The 22,785-nt window shown below is 41.7% G+C and overlaps 1 protein-coding gene across 3 annotated transcripts in view; it reads left to right on the top strand.

Annotated features, from left to right (window-relative positions):
- The first annotated feature begins 6,066 nt into the window (after positions 1–6,066).
- Positions 6,067–22,785, top strand: part of nos1apa (nitric oxide synthase 1 (neuronal) adaptor protein a) — a 165,828-nt gene continuing 149,109 nt past the window's right edge. For all 3 annotated transcript variants that reach the window (XM_035653510.1, XM_035653512.1, XM_035653511.1), the window contains exons 1-2: positions 6,067–6,514; positions 6,869–6,940. In XM_035653510.1, the coding sequence (XP_035509403.1) occupies positions 6,410–6,514; positions 6,869–6,940 (177 nt within the window). In that variant the 5' untranslated portion in view covers positions 6,067–6,409. The remainder of the gene's footprint in view (positions 6,515–6,868; positions 6,941–22,785) is intronic.

Here is a 22,785-nt window from a genome sequence, read left to right as displayed (position 1 = left end):
GGTTAGTACTCTGCGTTGTGGCCGCAGCAACCCCGGTTCGAATCCGGGTCACGGCAGTCTTTTGAGGTCCACCGAGGCTTCCGTCCATTGTCTTGATAAAAAATGTGTTGGTGTCGAGGTTTGGTTTGACACAAAGTCCCTGAAACTGTTTCTAACAAATAACCACAAAAAAAAACTTCCACCTAAACATCAGCAAATATCTGCTGTTGACGTGTACAAACTGATCTTAGGCTTGAAATGACAGTAAGTCAGAAAAAGATAAAAGTAGAATTGGAGTGTGAAATAGCTTTACAGACATTTTGAGTAGGTAAAGTTTAAAAAAAGACAGACAAATGAGTCAAAAGAGTCAAAGGGCGCAGGAAATGGAAACGAGAGAAATCCCCAGGATGCTTTGAGTCCTCAGCCTTTGAACATGGATGGCTGACACCGGGTAGCTTACATAAAATACATATCATTTTCAGTTTACTACTTTTTTTGTTCCCATTTATTATAACACAAAATAAAACAACAGCAACAAGTTTCAGTGTTCCAATCCAACTACACAGTGTGCTGGAGTTATTATGTGTGTGTATCTCAGACTGTGTGTGTGTGTGAGTGTGTGAGTGTGCAGACATATGTCATCAAGACTTTTCTCCTTGGCTGTTATATCAGACTGAAAATGAATCACACCTCTTGGCCTTGATAGGTTTACTGCAGCGCGTTAGGCACCGGACTGAGTCGAGAGGCCCACAACAGAAGAGCCTTGCTCTGATTTGTGGCGACAGTTTCATAGGCTTGTTAAGGCTGAAGCACACAATGTGCTCGGTAGACGGAGATAATCTGAAACAGTTCAGGGGAAGAACAAATCTATTGCACCTCAGGCTCCAGGGGAAGCTGGCTGAATACAAATTAATTTAGTCATTTATAAAAGAGTCCTCTGGCTGCCAAGCAACAAAGTGACACATTTTTACTGTTACCCAACACTCAGTGATCCAAGGGAAGGAAGGGTCACTCATAAAGGAGCAGTAGCTCATACAGTGTCGTATAGTACTCTTGACACTGGTGATTAATTAAAGGCAGTGCAACAGAGATGTAATCACTTTTATTTGTTTATAATGTGCAAATAAATGTTTTCTTTTCTTTTAATTGTTAGTTAAATCGTAGAATCGCAATTAATTAAAGAGATAGCCTCTGTGTGAAAAGAAACATCATTAGTTATGTTATGTTATGTTCAGTTATGTTGTCTGGATGCAATAAAACAAATGTATGATATGCATTATTCACATTGATAATAAGACATATCAGTCAATCAGTTGATGATAAATTGTGAAACTGTGCAGTTTTCACACAGGTGTGTGCACTACCTCGTTACTCACTTCTGTCAGACGATTTCATTGATCTTATCTGTAAAAGTAAAAAAAATACAACTAAGAGATCTAATTGTGCAGACACTTTTATAAATGTATACATTTTTTTCTTTCTGAATTTCCTTTGTGAATTCACACAATAGATTATTTTTTGTCAGAGAAGTGGAAATATTCTGCAATTCATAATGTGTCCACATGGTGTCACCCTTAGCTTCCGTTTTCACTTCACAACTCTGCTGAATCTGATCTGAAATGCTTTTTTCTGAAGTGTAATAATTGAAGAAAGCGGGCAAAACATGAGTTGGGCTTGTATTAAATAAATATGTAATAAAAAGAAACATTGTGCTCAGTTCAGTAGTCTCTCAGTGGTTATCAGGACCATCAGGGGGTCTTAAGGAAAATGTAAGTGCTCTTCAGATACAACAGTTAATGTGCTTTTTTAAAGTTTTATTTTCACTCACTTGAGTTTTGTAAAAAAAAAATCCTTTAAATGAAATAATCTGGTTGGTCCCCACTTCAGTTCAGATCAAAATATCCCAGCAACCCATTATATAGATGGCCATGAAATATTCACAGTGCCCTTAAGATAAATCCTACTGACTTTAGAGATCCTCTGACTTTTCATCATGTGTGATTTCAAGTGAAATGTCTCTATTTGATGGATTGCTATATAATTTTGTGGAGACATTCACGTCCCCCTCAGGATGAATTACAGTAAATCTGGTAAATCCAACTCTAACTTTCCTGCAAGATGTTCCCATCAGCTTCAAATGGCCACTTGAGGCTGGCACCAAAAGCAAGTCAATTTCCATAAGCTCCAATGTTAAAATTCCCAAATTTACAGCAGAAATAAACATGTTTACAGCCTGCTACAGGTCTCTGCTTTGGGCTAATTACATTACTAAATGGAAGTATTGAAATAAATACTATGCTGGACATCCGTTTTGAATGTATGCTCAGCTTTCCATTTGGTGCCTCAACAAACACAACAAATAATCATTCAACTGTAGTCCAAGCAGATGACTTAATTAACACTGAGTTGTAAGAGCCTTGTATGTATGCAGATAATGGATTTTGCTGGCTTTGTTTGTGTATCAGAGGCAGATTATATCTGCAGTAATCTACCCTTGAGTGTGAGCTGCAGTTTCTCTGTTCCGTTAATATTCCATGTGGTAACACTGCTTCAGGCACAATTAGAAATGTATTGTTGTCATCATTTGTCCGACTACTTCCTTTCTTGTCTGTCTTCACTGAAACTCTCCTAGGAGATCTACTCCTTTTAGTTATGTGCCCCACATTCTGTGAAAATCGCCATTATTAATTCAGCTTAAGAGGCCCTCAAGTGGTGTAAGGCTGTGTGTGTATGTGTGTGTGTGTGTGTGTGTGTGTGCGCCTTGATGTGTGCGCAGGCAGTCTTATACTCACACACTCATTTGTGCGTGAGCTTGCCGTTGCTTGTGGCTGATATAGATGCCAAAGAGAGAGTATCTAAGCTTTAGGGCTCCTGCTGACACACTGACCTCACACTGAAAGGAGTTGGCACCAAAAGAAAACCAAAGCTCCGATTCCAACTGAAACATGAGGCTGGTGTGTTCAGATTAAACCACTCAACAGAGCATTTTTGAGAATTCTTGGATTTGAAAAAAAACACCTTAATGTGGACAGAGGAAAACGGGTTTTCAGATTACATAATAGTCTCAGACAGTGTGCAAAATCACTCCCTATTTACTATAGTGAACTACATTTACTGTCTGAATTCTGACTGTGTAAATGTATCCACTATATGCTGCCCTCAAAAATCCCACAATGCAATGTGCTACATTTTATAGATATGAAAATTAAAGTTGAGAGCGACTCTATAGCTGTTAACACAAGATGATGAAAAGAGTGTCCACTTACTGCTCACTACTGAGTAAGCTATTGAGTGTCCATTACAAGGACCTGCACAGGTAGCTTTGAGTGGCTTTTGCACCCCCAAATGTTATATGTCACTTATCACCATGTACCTGAATCGTGTAGAATATGATCATATAACTGAATTTTTAAATTTGTAAATAGTTTTAAATTTGAAATAGTTTTAAATTTAGTTTTAAACTGGGTTGGCTGTGGCTCAGGAGTCTACTAATCGGAAGGTTGGGCGGTTCGATCCCCGGCTCCTCCCGCTGCATGTCGAAGGGTCCTCGAGCACGATACTGAACCCCAAACTGCTGCTGATGCTGTGTCATCAGTGTGTGAATGTGTGTGTGAATGGGTGAATGTGACATGTAGTATACAGCGCTTTGAGGAGTCGAAAGACTAGACAAGAGCTACATAAGTACAGTCCATTTATCAAATCCTGCATGCTCCTTCCAACCATCCATTCATTTCCAAAACCACTTGTTGTGTTTGGTCTCTGTCCCAGCATGCACTGGGCAAGACACCTTAGACAAGTCACCAATACAGGGCCTAACACGGTTTACCTCAGTTACAGTTTCAGCAAATCCTCATGAGGGCAAACACATCATTAAATGTGATTTGTCTAATACATGTAACTCTCATGTAGGATTAGTGGTATTGAGTAGAAATAAAGACCTCCCTTGACTCAATGACACACGCTGGCAGGCTGCGGTCTGCCCAGATTGTAAAAAGCTTTCGTGGTACAGCTCAGTCAGTTCTCTGCTGAAAGATGCTACAGTATTGCAGCCATTGCTATGTGGCTGTGAAAGCCTTACAAGTTTAGGCTTTTAAGTGGAACCATGCTGTTATTGTGCCCTGATCTCCAAACCCTACTTCATGTAAGGAGCATATGCTTTAGAAGCCAAAGCCCTAATCAACAGATCAACATGTATTTGAAGACCTGGCAGGGATTAGGTTGCTCTCTATCTTTTTTTAAAAGAGCCTTAAGAGCACATGGGGTCCCTCAGAGGGGAACTATGGTTGTGTTCAGGAATAATTCCTCATGCAGAGACAGCAGCTGTTCTCGTCTGCCATCAAGCTGTTTTGTTTCCATGAGAGCAAGGTGGTCATGACCTCGGGGACTTTTGGGCAAAAATAGTGTGACACAGCAGTTTTTATGGAGATAGCCTTCAAAATACTGCATGAATAATAAAACGAGGCGATAATATAAATGCTGTGTGGGCATCAATGTCAATATGTGCTTGGGAACTTGAGGTCATTCAAAGCTCGGAGATTGTCTCGTATGTTTTAAAATGGTCAAGCTGCTAGGTTTAAAATGTTTCTATAAGGGAACGGATTTTGATGGATGATGATGAGGTTTTCATTCAACAGCGAGAGCGGTAATCGAGAGGGAGAGCCAAATGTTACATGACAAGATTCGGTAGCCAGTTTTGAACCCAGAGCGGTAAAAGTAAATCGTGCAGCATCATCCTGCTATCATATAAAACCCTGAGGACACCATTAGCAGCAGTACTTTTCCAAAGAGGTGCATTACTGCTGCCCCACTTCCCCTTCCCTCGCCGCCTGGGACTACCTTTAGGGGAGCGCTGCATCTTTGCTCCCAGGGTGACACAGATGGTCTGTGCATTATACAACATGACAACTGCATTAAACATGAACACAGCTGGATTGTGTCTACAAAGCACAAATCCTCGGTTTATGGAAGGTCTCTCGTACTGGAGGTGCTTTTATTCCAGATGCTTGAACAGAATATGTGGAGGATGCTCAGTGTGAAGGATCCTTTTTAACACCAGCACATCATCATTGTACATGTTTGTTGGCAGCTGCATGTTTTGACCAGACTGTTTGAGCTGATAACATTTTTTTTATATTTTATACGAAAGAAATTGTTCTGCATCTTAAATATGTCAAGACTCCTACTGATGCAATTATTGTCAGTGTTTTTTTTTAAGTCTCATTTTGATGTTACAGGACTTTTCATAAAATTAAGGTTAGAAAGCTGCATTTAATCCTCAAACGACCAAAGTGAGGATTTAGATGTTATGTCTCTCAGTTTGTCCTTACATGTTTGATTACTGAAGCAGCCTAATCCACTAATGTGACAAACGGGGAAACATGAGTAATTACATTCAGAGATTTGTGGGACGTAAAGTGTATATCAAGGGGTTTATATATTGATAAGGGGATAAAACATTGTAAAGAAACTGAAAGTGGATAGTTCCTTATTCTCACATTTACCTCTATAGGTGCTAACAGGCATGGCCACTAGTTGGTAGCCTTGCCCTTTTTATTTTATTCAGAGACAGAGGTTTGTGAGCGCTACAACCTCATCTAAAGGCTATATTAATATTTCTTATTCTCATCAGAACAGACTGGATTTGAGTTGAATTACTACAGTGTAATAACAATCTCATATGTTATCTTTTCACTCAGCATTAGCCAATATTTTCTTTTTCTTAACGAGCATATTGTGCTAAAAAAACCTACTTTTTAAGTTATTGTATCACCTCTGTTAATAGCAAAGCCAATGTTTACAGAATAGAAGATGAATCATGGTGGGAATACAGGAGGTGACACCACGCCTCTGTTTGCCTGTGTGTGTGTGTGTGTGTGTGTATGTGTTGTGTGTTGTCGGGGAGGGGTGGGAGGGGAGAGAGAGGGGGCAGGTACCAGACTTTGAGCCCCTCCTCCAGAGGAGCCACGGTGCGCCTCTGTTCCAATGGAAACAGGTGGGATCCCCGGACTCCTCCAATCACACCCCTCCCTCCATGCGGGTGGGGGTTGGGGTGGGGGGAGTCCAGGGCAAGGAGGCAGGACCCAGCCAACTTCCACACTCACAGCAGGAAAAAGTCGGGAAAGCACATCTGTCCCCCGTATGTCGCTGTTTCCTGGTGGCCCTGCGTGTGTTTGGAAGCTGTTGCGGAGAGTACCAGCAGGACAGCGGTTCACCGGAGCGCTGCCGAACCACTTGCCGCCACTTGGCCGCTGTTGAGGGCGGTGTAGTAGCGCCGCAACGCCGGGACGGTTCGCTGCGATGGAGAACATGTACTAACCGGATTTTTTGGAATTGTTTTTCCTGGATTACTTGCCGGTTAAACCGACCCGACTCGGGTTTTGTTTTCCTCCGGTTCCTCTGGTAGTGTGGAATAGTAATTACTTTTTTCAAAATGCCTGCAAAAACCAAGTATAACCTGGTTGATGATGGGCATGATTTGAGGATCCCGTTGCACAACGAGGAAGCGTTCCAGCATGGGATCAACTTCGAGGCAAAGGTAACTTTAACGTTACGTTCACACGCAGCTGTGAGGCGTTAAATAAGCCTGCGTCAGCCTTTAACGTCTTACTCACGGATAACGTGTGTTTTTGTTGTCCTCGTTAGACAACATGTCCACAAACACATTTAGAGACACTGTACTTCCCTCTAAAGGCTTTCTATTCAGAAGACAGAGCTAGTGAAGCAAGTTGTTAGGCTAGTTGAGAGGTTGAAGTTGTCCAGAGTTAATCATTACCTTCAGTGGACACTTGAAGTGTTTCCCAGACGTTAATAAAAAACCAAATGAATGCCAACTGTTGTTTCATTAATGTGTTAATGTGCCTATCATCTCTCACCCCCCCTCCGGCGACAGTACATCGGCAGTCTGGATGTGACGCGGCCGAGCAGCAGAGTGGAGATTGTGGCTGCGATGCGGAGAATACGGGTGAGTGGAGTCTTCACAGAACTCCGTTTAAAATCCTGTCGTTTTTCCCATTATCGCTTATCAGCTAATGAGCATCTCTGGCAGAGTACGAAATGAGGTGTTTTAGGATTAACTGTGGCCCACGGCTGTATTCGGTGATAGTGTGATTGACTGAACGGCGACTTATATCAGGAAAGCATCAACTTTTTGAAACTGGTTTTACTGTCCACTCCAGTGAAGCCAGTTTGGTTTGAAGATAAATTAAAGATTACTGAAGTGATTGTGATCTGGGTTTTTATTTCTGATGCTGAACTAAAGAGAACACCACAATTGTAAAAGTACAATGTGTAATTTTGCCAACTATCCCTGATATTAAAATGTAAAATATTGATAATATGTATTGTTGGACTACTTTGTGCCCTTTCCCACTGCAGCCCCCCAGAGAATGGCCTCACAAATCACCAACATAAAGAAGTGTGTAACAGATGATTGGACACATTAACTGCAGTGTTATCATTTAGAGACTGTGTGAATGCACCTTGGAGTTTAAACCGTGCAGACTTTGTGCTGTCCCGGACTGGGCTTGCCTGGCGGGGGGTTTGGTCTCCCATGTGCTCCATCACTATTTTGAAGTTTCCTTTGAAGCGATGCACTGGAGTGTGATCTCTCACCCCCCCTCGCTCCCTCATTCTGCTGTAAACCTAAGATTTACAGCTTTTTCAGCTCCAGAAAGTAGACTTAATCTTAATCAGTGTGTGTGCCAGTGTGGTAGCAGCTGGCTCAGCAACCTAGTATAGGTTGTGCCAGTGGTGTAGAGGTATTTGAGGATTATGGTGATGAATTGGTAGGTGTGCTGGGATTAATTGACCAAAACCACACACACACACACGGTGGGCAACACAAGCACACATTTTTGTTTGTATTTTATTACTTAATGGTTTTAAAGGAATTTGAGTGCCATAAAGCAGCACTAAAATAAGGCTTATGCTGAATGAATGCCCCATCAGTTCACTTTTCCTGACATTTAATTTCAAATAACTGCCTGTTTCTATTAAATTGACTGTAGGATAGCAACGCCAGCGGCAGTCGGAGCGCAGTCTTTACCTGCGTGCTGTTATGTGATGAAGTTCCTTCCAGCAGGACACCCACTCTCATATACATGTGCGCACACAGAGTTGAGCATAAGGTGCAAAATGTCCTTATTGCTGTGACCTGCTCCTATAAAGTGGACCTCCCAGTGTGCTGCCATGGCAGCTGTTGTTGTTGGCAGGAAAACAGGCTTTGGTTTGGCTCCGTCAGTGTGAAAATGGTTTAACACTGGTTTGACAACACAATGGAGGGAAACCACAGGTATCTAACTTGGAAGTCACACTGGAAAGCATGGGACTGCTGGACTAGCTCTGAGGGCATTTGTTTTACTTGGGCAGGAAGTAAGCCAAAGCAATTGATTTAAGAAGAAAATAAAGAAATTAAAACCTTAGTGAGTGAAAAAAGTTGTTTTGGCAAATTAAGAGTGATTGACCTATTTGGCAGGAGGATCGTGGCTGTTTTACATCAGATCGTTTTCGTACTGATTAATACATGCTCACTGCAACCACAGAATTCTGACTGTTACATAACATGTTGTTTTTTAATTATGATTCAGAATCTGAAGCCTTTTTATTGAATCCTTGTTGCATAAGAAAATAAAACCAAAATGTGTTGAAAGCACAAAGCACCTTTATTATATTTATGTCATCCCTCAGGTATAATAAAACTATAAAATATACAAAAAAGGTCTCCCCATCCACAATATAAACGCTGGTTAATAACTTAGTAACTTGAACTGATCCCCTAAAAACAGGCTCTTCTGTGGAATTATTTATGACAACAACTAAGGACATAACATTTGCTTTATGCTTACACTATACTGCTGTGTCTCCACGATGTATGCAATTTATGACATTTTCCTTGAATTCCCACAGTTTTGTCCCATTTGAGTCGGGTGTTTAACCAAAACAATGTGAATCGATATCATGGTCTTTTTTCATGTGAGGCAGAGACAACAAAAAAGAGGCTTTTAGTTAGAGAAATGATTGTTTTTACTCTCTAAACTGCTGGATGTTTTTACTGTCAAGCACATACAGAAAGTGCCGGGGAAGTGTTTGAGGCCAAAGCATTGTAAAGGCATAGATCAGAGGCTTCTACTCCATCCGTTGAATGAGCAGGAATTTACAGGTACATCAAAACAATGACACTGTTTTCCACCCGCTGGGCGATGGCGGTGAATAGAAAGATTTCCAGACCGCTCGAAAGCCTTTCTGTTCAGTCCCTACAAGAAGTGGGTTAGGGCTGCAGGTATTGATTAATCAAATAATCGACTAAGAACAACTTTTGCTTTATTGAAGCAATAGCAACATTATAGAAATAGTAAATGTACAGTGGAGAAAGTAAGACAGGTCTGTTAAACGGTTTCAGAGTTTTCTCAAGGATTTCTTTCAGCAGCGGAGGGAAAGGCTTCTGTTCCAACCCCACTGTACTGGTGGTCGAGTATTTTCAAAGTGGGATATTCGTTTTTCAACTTCAGTAAACGATCTGATCCTTCCTCCACCTCTGCTTAGCACACCCACAGCCTAACCTGCGTTACCAGCAGAGCCGTCCCCTTTAAGAAAGGTGGGCTTGTGGGTAACCTGTGCCGTCTTTTTGTTGGAAGTGAGTCTTTCCCGGTGTATAATACCATAGTTATATTACCATAGTTACTGAATAGCTGTGTGTTGTTGTGCCACAGAAAATAAAGTAGTCCCTGGTATGTAACATTAAGGTTACTATGGTGTGTGGTTCTTGTGCAGCTAGTCAGCGGGTTTACAGCAGACACACTGTGTCTCTTCGCCCCTCGCTATTTTCTTTCTCTGTGCGTGTGCGGACAGTAATCATCCCGTGCAAAAACACCGTAGTGCTGTATGGCTGTATATGCAAAGAATATGCATCGGATGATTTTTAGTAACCGAGCTACTCAATTAACCAAGAATCGTTTCAACCCTAAAGTTTAAACAGGGATGGCCAGTCCTGTCTGCCGTCATCTGGCAGAAGCTTAATAGCCGTTTTATTTTTCCTTAATTCAATCATGACTTTTTGGTTGCATCAAGCACAATCTTTGCTTACCAAGTACTTCAGGGAGAATGAACCACAGTCTCATCTAGTTTCCAGTTTGTGCTTTCATGTAACTTTTGATGCCCTGTGGAGTTTCTGAAATAAAGTTTTGTAAAATGATGCTCCCCACAGTGTCTGCTCTTTTCCAAGATTCCTATCAGCCTCTCCTTTCTGCATAGTCAGTCAGAGCTATGCTGGTTGCCAGGCAACCGGTTGATGTATGGTGTCATTGTTCATTGTGTGCATGAGTCACCTGTAAGCCAGGAGCTGATAACAAACTAATGACATGGCAGCCAAATCAGGAAAAGGCCACCTACCAATACGTGCGGCGCTGCAGGATCGGGTGTAGAGTGTGGGTCTCGTATGTACACACACACACACACACTTTGTGTTGTGCATGTTATTCCTGAATGATTAATTACGCTTCCCGGAAACAAATGGGGAAACCTAGTTTGATGGGAGAAACTATTTAAGCTTCACTTGGTGAAACTCCCCTGCCAACAGAAAAAAATATTGCTTAAAAAGTTTTGTTTATTAGTTCATCAAGTGTATCTGAGTTGTTCCTGTTTCTGTTTTAAGGCTGCAACTCCAGATTATTTTCATTATTGATTAGCCTTGTGAGCCTTTAGTGATTATTTGTTGAATTAATTGTCTAGTCTAGAAAATGGCAGAAGAAGTCAATAAAGGATTTGTTGAAGCTCAAACAAGCGATGTGTGACATTTCTGCTTGATAAATTACATAAAAGGAGAATTGATTAACACAGTTGTTGATTGATTTTCTGATGACAAACGAATAACTTGATGGGCTAATCATTTCAGTGCTAGGTCTGTTATTTTCCACGTTTTATTTTTGAAAGGTTTGAAGATACAGATTGAATGAGCTTTAGAAAACCATCTTACCTCCTTTTTCTTCTCACTGAGATGAACATGCTGCTTAATATAAAGGTCCTTTTATAAATGGCATTTTTTATTATCATCATCTGGCATAGTCTGGTAACAGCTTATCTGGTTAAAAGGAGAGGAGACCTTTACAGTGAATTAAAGGGATTAATTTCTCATTAATCTGCCTTTGCTGGGTTAACTGACCGTAGGAAGGTTGAGCCCACGCTACTCTCTGCTGAGAAGATTAGATGTGTCTGAGGTGACGTCTGAGGAGACTGAACGAGCCCAGCGTCGGTGCTGGAGAGGAATAAGAGAGAAATAAAAAATGCTTTGCCCATCTCTCTCGCTGCCTGGCTGAACAGTGCGGACCGGGACCGTTTGTGTTAACGGCAGCTAACAAGCATCTTTCTTAACACCAATTAACGTGGTTAGAAAACACAGTGGAAGTTCATTAATCTGCATTTCACTGTGCACATAAGTGTCTTGTTACTGTCTTTACACTGTGTATGAGTTACACAGTGTAGTTGGATCTGGTGTGCAGAGATAGACAGGAGGCAGTATATTAGCATTTTAATGATGCATCACTGGAGTGCAATAACATGAACAGAATCAGTGAAGTATCTGGTGGTTGCGAGCCATGATCTGTACACTGTTGACCTGTGTTAGAGCGTGTGGAGCGTCTGTGTTTGCCATATGCCCATATGCTCTGTTGATTTATGCTTATCTACCGCCAAGGCCTAATATCACTCACAACACTTGTACAACTAACTGTTATCAGGATAAAGGGACAGCATAATATACATGTTAACTCTCATGATACACTAACTGATTAATCAAGTAACAGTTTTCAGCTCTAACAGCGATATTCACACACGTCTTGGAACCGTAAGTTGTGTGGAAATTCAAATGATAAAACTGTCTATAGATAAACTAACTAGTTGCGAATGTAAATATCTGACAATCAGGCTGCTTTATCATGACAGAATACTATAAATATTAATTGATATGTCTGTAAAAAACTAAAAATATTGATTACTTTAAAAAGCAATAACAAGCAAATGTCTAGACTATGACTAGAGTGATTAATCAGTTTAAAATTAATAACGGTCAGCACCTATTTTAGTTTGTTTTTTTCAAACTGATTGATTAATGGAGTAATTGTTTCAGCAGTATTGGCGGAGAATTTCAGAAATTTCCAATGATTGAATATCAGCGACTTAGTTCATCCATCTTGCCAAATTCTCCCAGCTGGGATCAATAGAGTATCACATTAACATGAACAAGCTGTAATCACTGTGCTGAGGCTGTGCTATTACCTGTTACAGCTAGGCTGCATGACTCACTGAGGTAATTAGATGGTTGTTAGCACCTTTGACTTACACTTTGAATATTATGCTCTATCTGCTGTGTGCACAGGTAAATACAAACATACAGCGTATGTAGCAGCGGCTTTATGTACTTAAGGACTATCTCAACATATTCCCCGTCACTCCCCTATCGTGGCTTGGTCTGGAATTTATAATGGTATCCTTATTTATAAGTGCTCACAAGGATGTAAGGTGAGAATGACGGATAACTACAAAAGAAAAAACAGAATTAAAGAGTGTAATACGATAATGATGATGACGATAAGTGGCAATCATTAATATATAACGGCTATGGTGCTGTTTGTTTTTGCCTCACATATCTGCCTTTAATTAGTGGCAGGCAAGTGGAGTTAACTTGCCTCTGTGTGACTGACATTAACAAGATTTAGAAGCTCAAAGTCTGTCCAATTAATCCACCCAGATTATATGTGTTCCTCAGCAGAGATGTCTTTGCACTAAGAAAGAAAGTCCTCCAAACACTCTTTTATAGGTAGTTTGGGCTGCTGTTGAATGCAATGCGCTTTTTCTTTATTTCACTATAAATGAAGTAATGCATCAGCACACAGCTCTGTCAGACGTTTTACTTTTTTACTAATTTACAAAAGTAGATGACATGTAGAAAATTACACAGTAACTAATTCACATTTAAAGTCACTTAATAATGGTGTTAATGTTACAGCAGAAAAAGTGTCTTTGAAGAACCAGTATTTACTCTGAACTATATCCGTCACGTGGCCAAAACTCTAACGGGAACTCAGCCAGTGGCACTTTTTATTAAGAGCTGGGCAAACTTGGCTGCCATTCTCCATACATGCCTGTGTACAGTCCCCGCTCACCACAGCAACAGTGGAGTAGCAGCTCTGTCTTTTTACACACATCTACGTAACGGGCTGAATCACTTTGAATAACACTGAGGATGTAGATGTAACACTGTCAAGTCAGAGGGAAGTCACTCATGCTTTTGTCTGTACGTCATCTCCCGACCACACTCTCACATGGACCCCCCCATTAGTTTGCCTAATCACATTTTAAACCACGAGTTGAAGTGTCTTCAGGTAGGAGAGGAGGGTAAAGCTCACTCTTCACACTTCAATTGCACACTTGGTAATAATTCTTTTCTTCACTAATGTAGCTCTCTGCCATTTCCTTAGATGGTACTTTGAATGAAGGTGTCCTTCAGAACAGATTGTTCATTTCCTGAATTAAATCCTGCTCACTGACCCCATCCAAAAGTGCTTCTGTTACATTTGGTATCTAAAATTGCTCTGAGTTAGTGGGCTCATTTTGGTTATTTGAGTGACTATTCTCATCCACCTGATGACACTGAAGAAAGACTCCTGCAGCTTGTCAGCAGAAGTTGTTTGACTGGTTAAAAAGTAGTTGTTTGCTCGCCACAAAGCGTGACTGCTTTCGAGATCCCTGATATCAGCTTCCTGTTACAACTTTCAGGATATTTGGAACTTTGGCACTGTTTATACTTACATTAACCTGTGCAGTTACTTAAGCCAGTGTGAGATGGGGTCTTTGCTGGTTTTCCCCAAAGCTTAAAGCTGCAGTAACTTTCATAAATTGTTTTTGTCCTGGGCGGGGGATTCTTGCAAATGCTATTAGGATTTTTTCACAGATTGTCTCATGTACTACTGTCAGGAAAGTTTTAGCAAATATGACGGTTATTGTTTGAATAAAAGTTATCTACTGCATCTTTAATGTTATGTTTTATAAAGGTATAATATATATTTTATTTCAGGCGAGGCGATGGGCCTCCACTGTAATAGGCTGTGGGAACCCTGCAAGGCCTAATACACACATGTCCCTTTTCATCAAAAAAAATCATCGAAGAAGTGTTCAACCCTTTGCTTTGTAGCCAAACCTTTAACAACATGGCGTCAACCCAAAAAACTTTGTAGATGTGCTCTTTGTGTTGACTGTGACAGAAAGTGCAATGCTGTTGATGGAGAAACAGACGATGGGGGAAAAAGTGGTGAAAAGGTCATCTCACCTGGCAGTGTGTGTTTTTGAGCCTGAAATTTGGTGAAAATGTAATAATTTAGAAAACAGACAAGTAAGTTGGAAAAAATGTCATGGAAAAAAAGAGCCAAAGTGTTTCTCTCCTGAATGGGTTTTTTGTTGTTGTCTCCTTTGATGGGAGGTGTGATGCATTTACTGCCCTCTGCTCTGACTTGCGAGTCTTTGCTGCCTCATTCAGAAATGTCACCTCTTCAGATGAGGAAGGACAGTCTTGCAATGCAGCTCACAACTGAAACTGGAGAGCAGGAGCATCTGGTAGGCTATAAAGGTTATCACCACATTTTTCAGAAGTGGAGGATGACCAGGAGCGTACTGAAGATCACATCAGCACACAAAGGGGCCTGTTTGAGTAGCACCTGTGCATAATATGGAAATGTGTTTTTTAGTCAATAACGCCAACATGAATTCTGGAAATGGAGATGGTGAGGTTTGTTTGGGGGAAGATGCTTTCATATTTTTCTTCCTGAAGAATATTTTGTGTTTGTTCTCCTCCTGGCTGTTTTGAACTGGGTAAAGATTTGTGCACAACTTTTTTTTTTTTTTTCCTGTGTATGAATATCTTTTGAAAAGCATTTTTAAAGCTTCTCTTTGTGTTTTTCAAGCCCTTTCTCTTTTTCTATTGTTCAGAGGTCTTTTTCTTACTTCAGGTCACAGTTAGTTGAGAGGTCAAAAAGTGAGCTAATAATGACCCACGCATGGTTCGTTACCCTCCCTCCTTTTACTCCTGCTGCTCCTCAGCTTCTGATTTTCTGCACTGGAGGGGATTGGATTGGTGGATCAATTGAGCATGATGGGTATTTGTATACATCACGTTAATGTGTTATTCAGCTCTTGCTCAACGGCACCTTTATCTAAACAGTTGCCACTTTTCCTGTACTGGCTTGCTGTCAGTGAAGTGCTCTGGAGGCAGGATGTAAATCCCACATAAACCGAGTGTGTTTGAAAAGTGGCTAATGCTTAACTAGCTTTATTGTTCACCAGATAATAAATGGGTTGGTGAGCTTCTGACTGTTCAGAGATGGCACAGGCCTTCAGCGTGAGTTAAAGTGGAAACTGTAGAAGCCACACAGAAGACACGTATGCGAGGCTTAATTTAAAGGCGCAGTACCTCAACTATCAATAAAATGATTTATTCAACTAGATACTGCAGGAGATGTAGATCAGGACCTTCAGCTTCAAGTTCAGTGCCTTCATCACCATAATAACACGATGTATGCTGTTATGTATGCTAACGTATGCTGGCTAACACAGCCTCAAGGTTGACTAAAAATGACTGTACCACAGCAAAAGTGTCAAACAGAGAGTAGTAAGAAAGTAGCAGGTCAGTCTGAATAGCAGGGTACTTTTCCTTTTTTTCCTTTTTCAGGGTTTGGCATTTATGTGTGTATTCTGTCTAGACAACCCATTCCCTGTTTGGTACTTGTATATTCACACACATCCTACTGTATACACACACACACACAGCTCCTGTCTGGTTTCCCCAGTGAATCTCAGGACTGTAAATCAAGCATCAATAAATTTCATTCCTGCCTGGTCTCGTCTCTCTCTCCACCACAGCTCTCTGTTTCTCTCTGCGAATTCTCTTCATCTCACCCTCTATCTCACTTCCCTCCAATCCCGCCCTTTCTCCCCCTCTCTATCACCTTTTTTATTTTATCCCTCTCCTGGTAGCGTGCCGGCCCCCTTTCCATCCCCCACGCTGTCCTTTTCCCTCGAACAATCTGTTAAGCCCCTCACATTGTCCTGCCCTTCATCAGAGGCCGGGTGAAACATTGGCTGATTCACGGGTTCTTTTCTCAGAAATAGGGTGGACTTTGTCAGCCCCAGCTGTAACTAATGGAGACACAGACTTAATTTCATCCCCCCCTTCTTATAATTAACGTCTGCCGTGCCACCGAAATATATCTCATCCTGCAGGATTTTTATTAACATTTTAATTCTGAGAACATTAAATAACCCAGAGATGCATATCCAAGAATGAGGTCCTCCCATTTGCTCCTCAGAAGAGGGATTGTTCTGCTGTTAGGACAGGAAATCGCTTAATAAATTAAAGAAGGAGGTAGACATTTTTTATTCACTTCAATCTGATTCAAAGAGTAAGTGACAGTAAATTTCAAACATTTAGGAAGTTTTACCAGCGTTTTAGAGAGAATCTTATGTCTCTGTACAGATATACAGTGTATTTGCTGCTGGGTTAGTCAGGGAATTAATCCTCATCCAGTGAGTTTGAATGTTTGTGCATGATGAAGATATCTTTCTGTTTGAGGAGAACACACACCACCCTCCTTAGCCTCCAAGCTGGCAGTGACAAACTAAGCAAACAGCCTCAAACTGAGTTGTCAGCAGTATTAACTGCACTCCAATTACATCTTTACCTCTTTTGATCCCTCCCTCGATCTCTTCGTTTGTGCTTGTATCCCACAAACACGCCGCTGCCGCTGTTCACAACCCGCCGCTTCACTTGCTCATCGTCTGTGTCTGACAAGATAATGTAATGTAATAGCACACAGATGCTGCGGGTTCCCCCCCCCTCCCTCCAGCGTTTCATTTAGAATCCTTTTCCCTCCCCACGCAGACACTACAAGCATCGTCACACACCACCTGACTCTCCACCCCCCTCCTGTAAATGTCAGCAATAAATTGGCGAATGAGTCTGAGTTGTGCCCTGAGCCAGACGGTGGTGATGTAGGAGATTTGGAGTTCATGTTGAGTCGGTTGAGACTTTGACACGGTTGCCCCACAGCATCAACATGGGAAGTTTGCGGTGGAAAAGATGCTGCGCCTGGCAGAGAGAACAGCTTTCAGAAGTTGAGGAAAGGTCAACTTCAGAGGAACATCACTGCGGTTTCCATCAGATGTCAAAAGTAAAATACCTGCTTTGACATCAGTGATTTGAGTGTGGCTGAAGGTTTAATTTGCTGAAAAGACTCAATCCTTGGTCACTTTTCACACAGGCGAGTTGCTCAGGAGTTTTAACAGCAACTTTCCTGTTTAGTTTGGGGGAACAGTTTGACAGTAGCGCAGCTTTTGCAGATGCGGGGCAGGTCACCTATCAAACTGCAGTGGGCAGCCAGTGAGGGGCTTTTTTTATTGCTTGTGTTTCACAGTGTGGGACCCTACAGCGAAGAGGAGAAGCAGATTTCTTTTTGTAACATTAGTTATGTGCCAGTCAGTATCAAGCACTTCTGTATGGTGGTGATGGTATTATGTGGGGGTATATCTGACTGCAGTCGGTGATGAAATCTTCCTGAGATCTGCCCCAGCCTGCCTTAAACAGCCTTTTCCTGCCTGAGTCAGTATCTTACAGAAAGTTTCACACATTATTGTGGAACCAGTGCATTACATTGAATGTATATGGATGTAAGCTTTGTTTTTAGTAGTTGCTGTTGAAGCTGTTCAGTCCAGTATGTCTGAAATCTTACTACTAACAGAGGAAGGCATTTGACCAACAAGGGAGCCAGAAAACACAAATCACTTTAATATAAAGTGATCAGGTCTCAGTCAGTCCACCGGGAGCCATTGTTTCATTCTGAGCTGTTCACCTCCAGTACTATTTTCTTTACATGTTGTAGTGTGACCGTACAGGACACAGTTAGCAACAAGTGTTGTGCAATTTGTGCAAGTTTGTGCATAATCGAGCCAAATATTTTCTTGTTCCAGCTTGTCAGATATAAGGATTTGCTGCTTTTCTCTGTTTTGTATCATTGTAAAGAGAATATCTTTGGGTTTAGACTGTGGGTTGGAGAAAACAAGCATTTTGAAGACAACACTGGAAATATTTGACTAAATAATTAACCAATGAACTGAAACAACACTAAAGACATTGATTAATAATGAGAAGAATCACCAGTGCCAGAGGTCATCCTGTAAGTGTCCTGACCATGGTGGTGAAGGATTGGTGTGCGTCCGTCTGGCAGGGCAGAGGAGTTGAGCTGAGGCGTGAGGATGCCATTGTTCAGTGGCTGGTGTAAAACTGCTGTCTGGATAGCAGCACGGTTGTGCACTCGCACCTTGTCCACTTGATTTTCTGTCCTTCACAACACCCGGTCTATCTTGTGTATCCTTGCGTTGGCGGGGTGACCCTCCGACCTGATTCTCTGGTTGCAAATAAGAGCTGCAGACTCCGGCTCCTCTTCTGCACACGTTCGGCCATTCCTGTTCGGAAAGATTGACGCAAAACAAGCAGTCAAACGGAGATTACAACAAGGTTTTGGCACCTTCAGCAACACCTCTACAGGATTACAAACTGCTCACTGACAGACCACACACACACGATGGCTGTGCACACCAGCTTTCAGTCTCTGTGCTCCCCTTCCCTCAAAGGTCTGCTCCTCTCTGCTTTCATTGGGCCCTTTATTATGTGCACAGCATCCACTTAACAGTTGAAAGTGGACTATTTATGAGCGCCTTCAGGAACAGGTGGAGAATCAAGGCGTCCAGAGATGTGCAGGAACAAAGTTCTCTTTTTACTACTTTTTCTACTCTACCTCCTCCTCTTTAGCGTCTTCTCATCCTTTCTTCTTATCTTTTTTATGCTTGCTTCTCTAGGTATCTCTTCTTAGATCTCTCTTCCTCTTCTGCTGCCTCATCCTCTGCTTCCCTCCTCCTTCTCCACTCCTTTTACTTTATCTTTTCACCTAATCCCTTCCTGCCCTGCTCCTGATTTTTCCTCTTTTTCTTTATCCTCATCCCCCTAAATTCCCCTTCCCCCTTTGCTCCTCCTCCTTGTATTCTTCTGGCTTCTTGTTCCTGTCCCTCTCCTCTTCATTCTCCTTTAGTTCTTACTCCCTCTTCCTTCCTCCCCCTCTATCTCTTCACCTTGCCCCTTCTCTTTCTCGTCATTATGCTCCTCTCCTCCCTCCCCCGTGCAAAGTTTTGATCATTGTTTGAGCTTGCCGTCCCTGCATACCACCTGCATACTTAGCATGGTTTTCATGGTTCAGCTCTCAGTGAAAGTGACTGTTCCCCTCTGCACGCACAGCGATGTAGTTCCATGTTCATTTAAGGTTGACTAATTAGTTGGCAAATATACATTTTAAAGCAACGATAAGCCCAAATTCTTACACAATAATAAGTTGGGAATGAATTAATTAACTTGCTTCCACAGCTGAACCCCAAGGTGACGTCTTCCCATTGCTTGTTTATCTGACAAGTCGTGCAGTCATTTGTTAACGACACTGAGTGATTAGAATTGGTTTAGAAATGCTTTCTGTGCTGTTAAGAGAAAGTGTTAAATGTGATGTTTCTGTTAAAGCAATCCAATCAGACCATCCAAAGCAAATACTTTACTATTTTCCTACTTCTGTTGTTTACCCTTTAATGAAGAGACATAGGGCCTATTAACGTTAGCAGGCCAAGAACTGGTTCTTATATGACCAGTGTGTGCGATTCAGTCCAAATAAACATGAAATACCCTCTCTAGAGCCAGTGTTTGGTTTGTCCATTCTGGGCTACTGTAAAAACATGGAGGTTCAACGTAGTGGCCTTCATAGAAGAGCACCCGCTCCTGCTGATATGGAACTTTGGTGGAAAAATGTCAGATAACATACAAATATGCATGCATAGTTTGCATATAATACATATTTATACCTGTTCATCCTGTACACTCACAAACATGGACATATGAAAGCGCACACTCAGTGGCACAGGGCTGAGTGATAATGGTATGCAGTCATCTGCCGCTCCCAGGCTGACCTTGGAGCTGCCCTCATCTATCAGCTCCGGGCTTCGGTTTTATCTTGCCACTGCAACCATCCCTCCCCCTATCTCCTCTCTGTGGCTGCGTCTCAATCCTGCAGTCGGCCCTCCTGCCCTTATCTGCTTGCCTTTGTTGTATCTTAATTCTGCCAGCAGCCTATCAAAACACCTCCCCGAACCTCGGCTGCATTTCGGCACTCCCAGGCCACGCCCCCCTCTGTCCTCGGGTAAATCAGAGCTTCAGCTAACCTCCTTGCCTCTTTTTGCATTTTCTCTAGTCAAATTAAGTCTGCCAAATAATGATTCCCACTTCCATTAATCCTTTTAAAATGTCACAGGCGTTTTTGCGCCAGACGTCTCTTTTCCACGGGAAGTTTAGGAAATAATGGTGTTTGACAGCAAAGTCAGTAACAGTGTTGAAACCATCATCTCCCATACATCCACGGCATAATAGTCATATTAAATGCAATACAGCTGTCTTGTATTCTTTACTTGTCTGTTCCTCTGAAGGTTTCCAATGGCTGTAACTGCCGCCACATGGGCTGTCATATTTTTTATGCACAAAAAAATTGGACAAGCCGAGGAGAGTATCAGAGCACATCCGCCTAGCATTGCTTCAAATGATTCCCCTGCCTTTCAGATTGGCACAGATGAAAGAGAGTCAAGGAAATGGGATGATAGGGAGGTTACAGAGATTGTTAGCTCTCCAGAGTGAGTGTGTGTGCGTGTGTGCGCGTGTGTGTTTGTGGGGGCTGGAAGGATGAAATGATGTTGCCCTCCAATATGGTTTTAATGAAACCCTTTCCCCTCCACAGACACTTTCATTAAAGCTGCAGGCTGCTGCTGTCAGCCCTCCTTTACCCACAGACACTGTGTGGATAAACTCCTCCTCAGAAACCCCCCAGCACCACAAACATTCTTCATTCCATTATTATTTCTGTCTTACTTGTTTTCTACTCTCTCTCAAGCAGTATTGCTTGTTTCTGCCTCCCTTTACTCATCCATCCCTCGCTGTCCCTCTAACAGTTTCAGTATTTCTGTTACAAACATCTAATTGGTGAAGCAGTTCAAGGAAAATACAAAGAAAAAGCCACTTTTGTAAAAACCAACGTCATGATTATATGGTTTGAAAACATCTAATGTATTATATCGCAAAACAGTTTTATTTATGATGAAAGTTGTAATCAAATAGAATTCATAATGATAAATACAGCACTTAGAGGTAATTATGCAATCAACTCTTTGGCATTTTGAATTTCCAAAACAGTATTTTTGTCATTCATTGTTACATTTGGCATCGTTAAAGAGTAATCTATTCAGAATCTCGTTTGTGTTACGTGCTATTAATCAGATCTCTAATCAGACTACATTGGGTAAACAAAACAACTGCGTCGTATCCATTTAGTGCTCGAGCTATTAATCAATTATCAGGATTGTTGTTGATTTGATATATCAAACAAAGCACTTACAATGTGAAGATTTGCTGATTTTCTCAGTTGTATATCGCTACTTGCTGACATTTTTAACCTGATTGCCCCTAGATAGTTTGTTACAGAGAATCATCTGGAAAGTCATCGTTTGGAAACTGTTTGAGGGCAGGCACCTTCAAGAAATACTGAGTGGATTGTTCATTACCGTATATCATAAGCAAACTTCAACCAATTGGATCAACGAACCATATAATGCAGTCAAACTCTTATCGTGAACATATTTTCCATTCTTTGCTCTTCTTTCAATGAATAAATACTTTCCAGTTCTGATATAACTGATGCTAGCAGCATCTATGCTAACTTATACGGGGGCCGCGATCGCTTCTCACCAGCGCCCACCCCCTTATCGGTCTGGTCTGGCCCTACTGTAGTTTGGCCAGAAACACATAATCTTAAAGCCGTAAATCAAGATGTATTGTTGCATGATCTCAGGATCTCGCCAGTCCGGCTGCCCTGCAAGGTTATGAGATTTGATCAATTTATCTATTCACCTATTAATCAAAAGAAAGGAAAGAACTAGTCCGATTAAAAGATAATAACAATAAGCATCCCTTGCAGCCCTATCTCCATTGTAATGATGGACGACGATGACTGCATGGTTTGATATCAATCTTGGTATCGTCCCAAAATATCATCCCACTCACTTATCTCTGTCTCACTGCCTGCTCTTCACTGTAGTTTTTCACCTCTGCTGACATGCCCGTCGTTTTCCCTGCCGTACACGGTGTCAGAGGGGGAACAGGGAGAAGATGATGCATATCTTGCTGATTGTCTCGTTCACCGCTCAGAGGAGAGCACACAGCTTAATTGATTTTAGTTTAGTCTGTGGTTGGGGTGCTGTGAGGGGTAAAGTAGCATGGAGGTCATCCATCACTGTCATCATCATCCATCACGGTGCCGGGGGTAGAGAGGATTAAAACACAGTAAGTACAGGAAAGTTAAGAGGTGAGAAACACCAACTCAGTGTCTCATCACTTACCTCTTTTCAGTTCCTCGCTCTTCAAAGAGGTGTGTGGAGGTCTTTAATAGGTGTCTAATAGGCTGGCATTACATGTTGTTGTTGTTGTTGTTGTTGTTGTTGTTGTTGTCATGTGAATGTCTGAAGTGTTTGCATTTTTTGAGGTCAAGTTCTTTCTGCTGGTTCACCTCTCATGGAGAGGCGCTCACAAGAATAGGTTAATTCATTAAGAGACTGACACGCGGGGTACGTGCTGGGCCGCAGCCAGGGACTTATGCCAGGCATAGGCCTGTCACGATAACAAATTTTGCTGGA

Source organism: Morone saxatilis, unplaced genomic scaffold (assembly GCF_004916995.1).
Source record: "Morone saxatilis isolate NCDOM2014 unplaced genomic scaffold, NCSU_SB_2.0 Contig12, whole genome shotgun sequence".
Classification (NCBI taxonomy): domain Eukaryota; kingdom Metazoa; phylum Chordata; class Actinopteri; family Moronidae; genus Morone; species Morone saxatilis.
The sequence above is the reverse complement of the archived record's forward strand: the minus strand, read 5'-3'. Positions and strand labels throughout refer to the sequence as shown.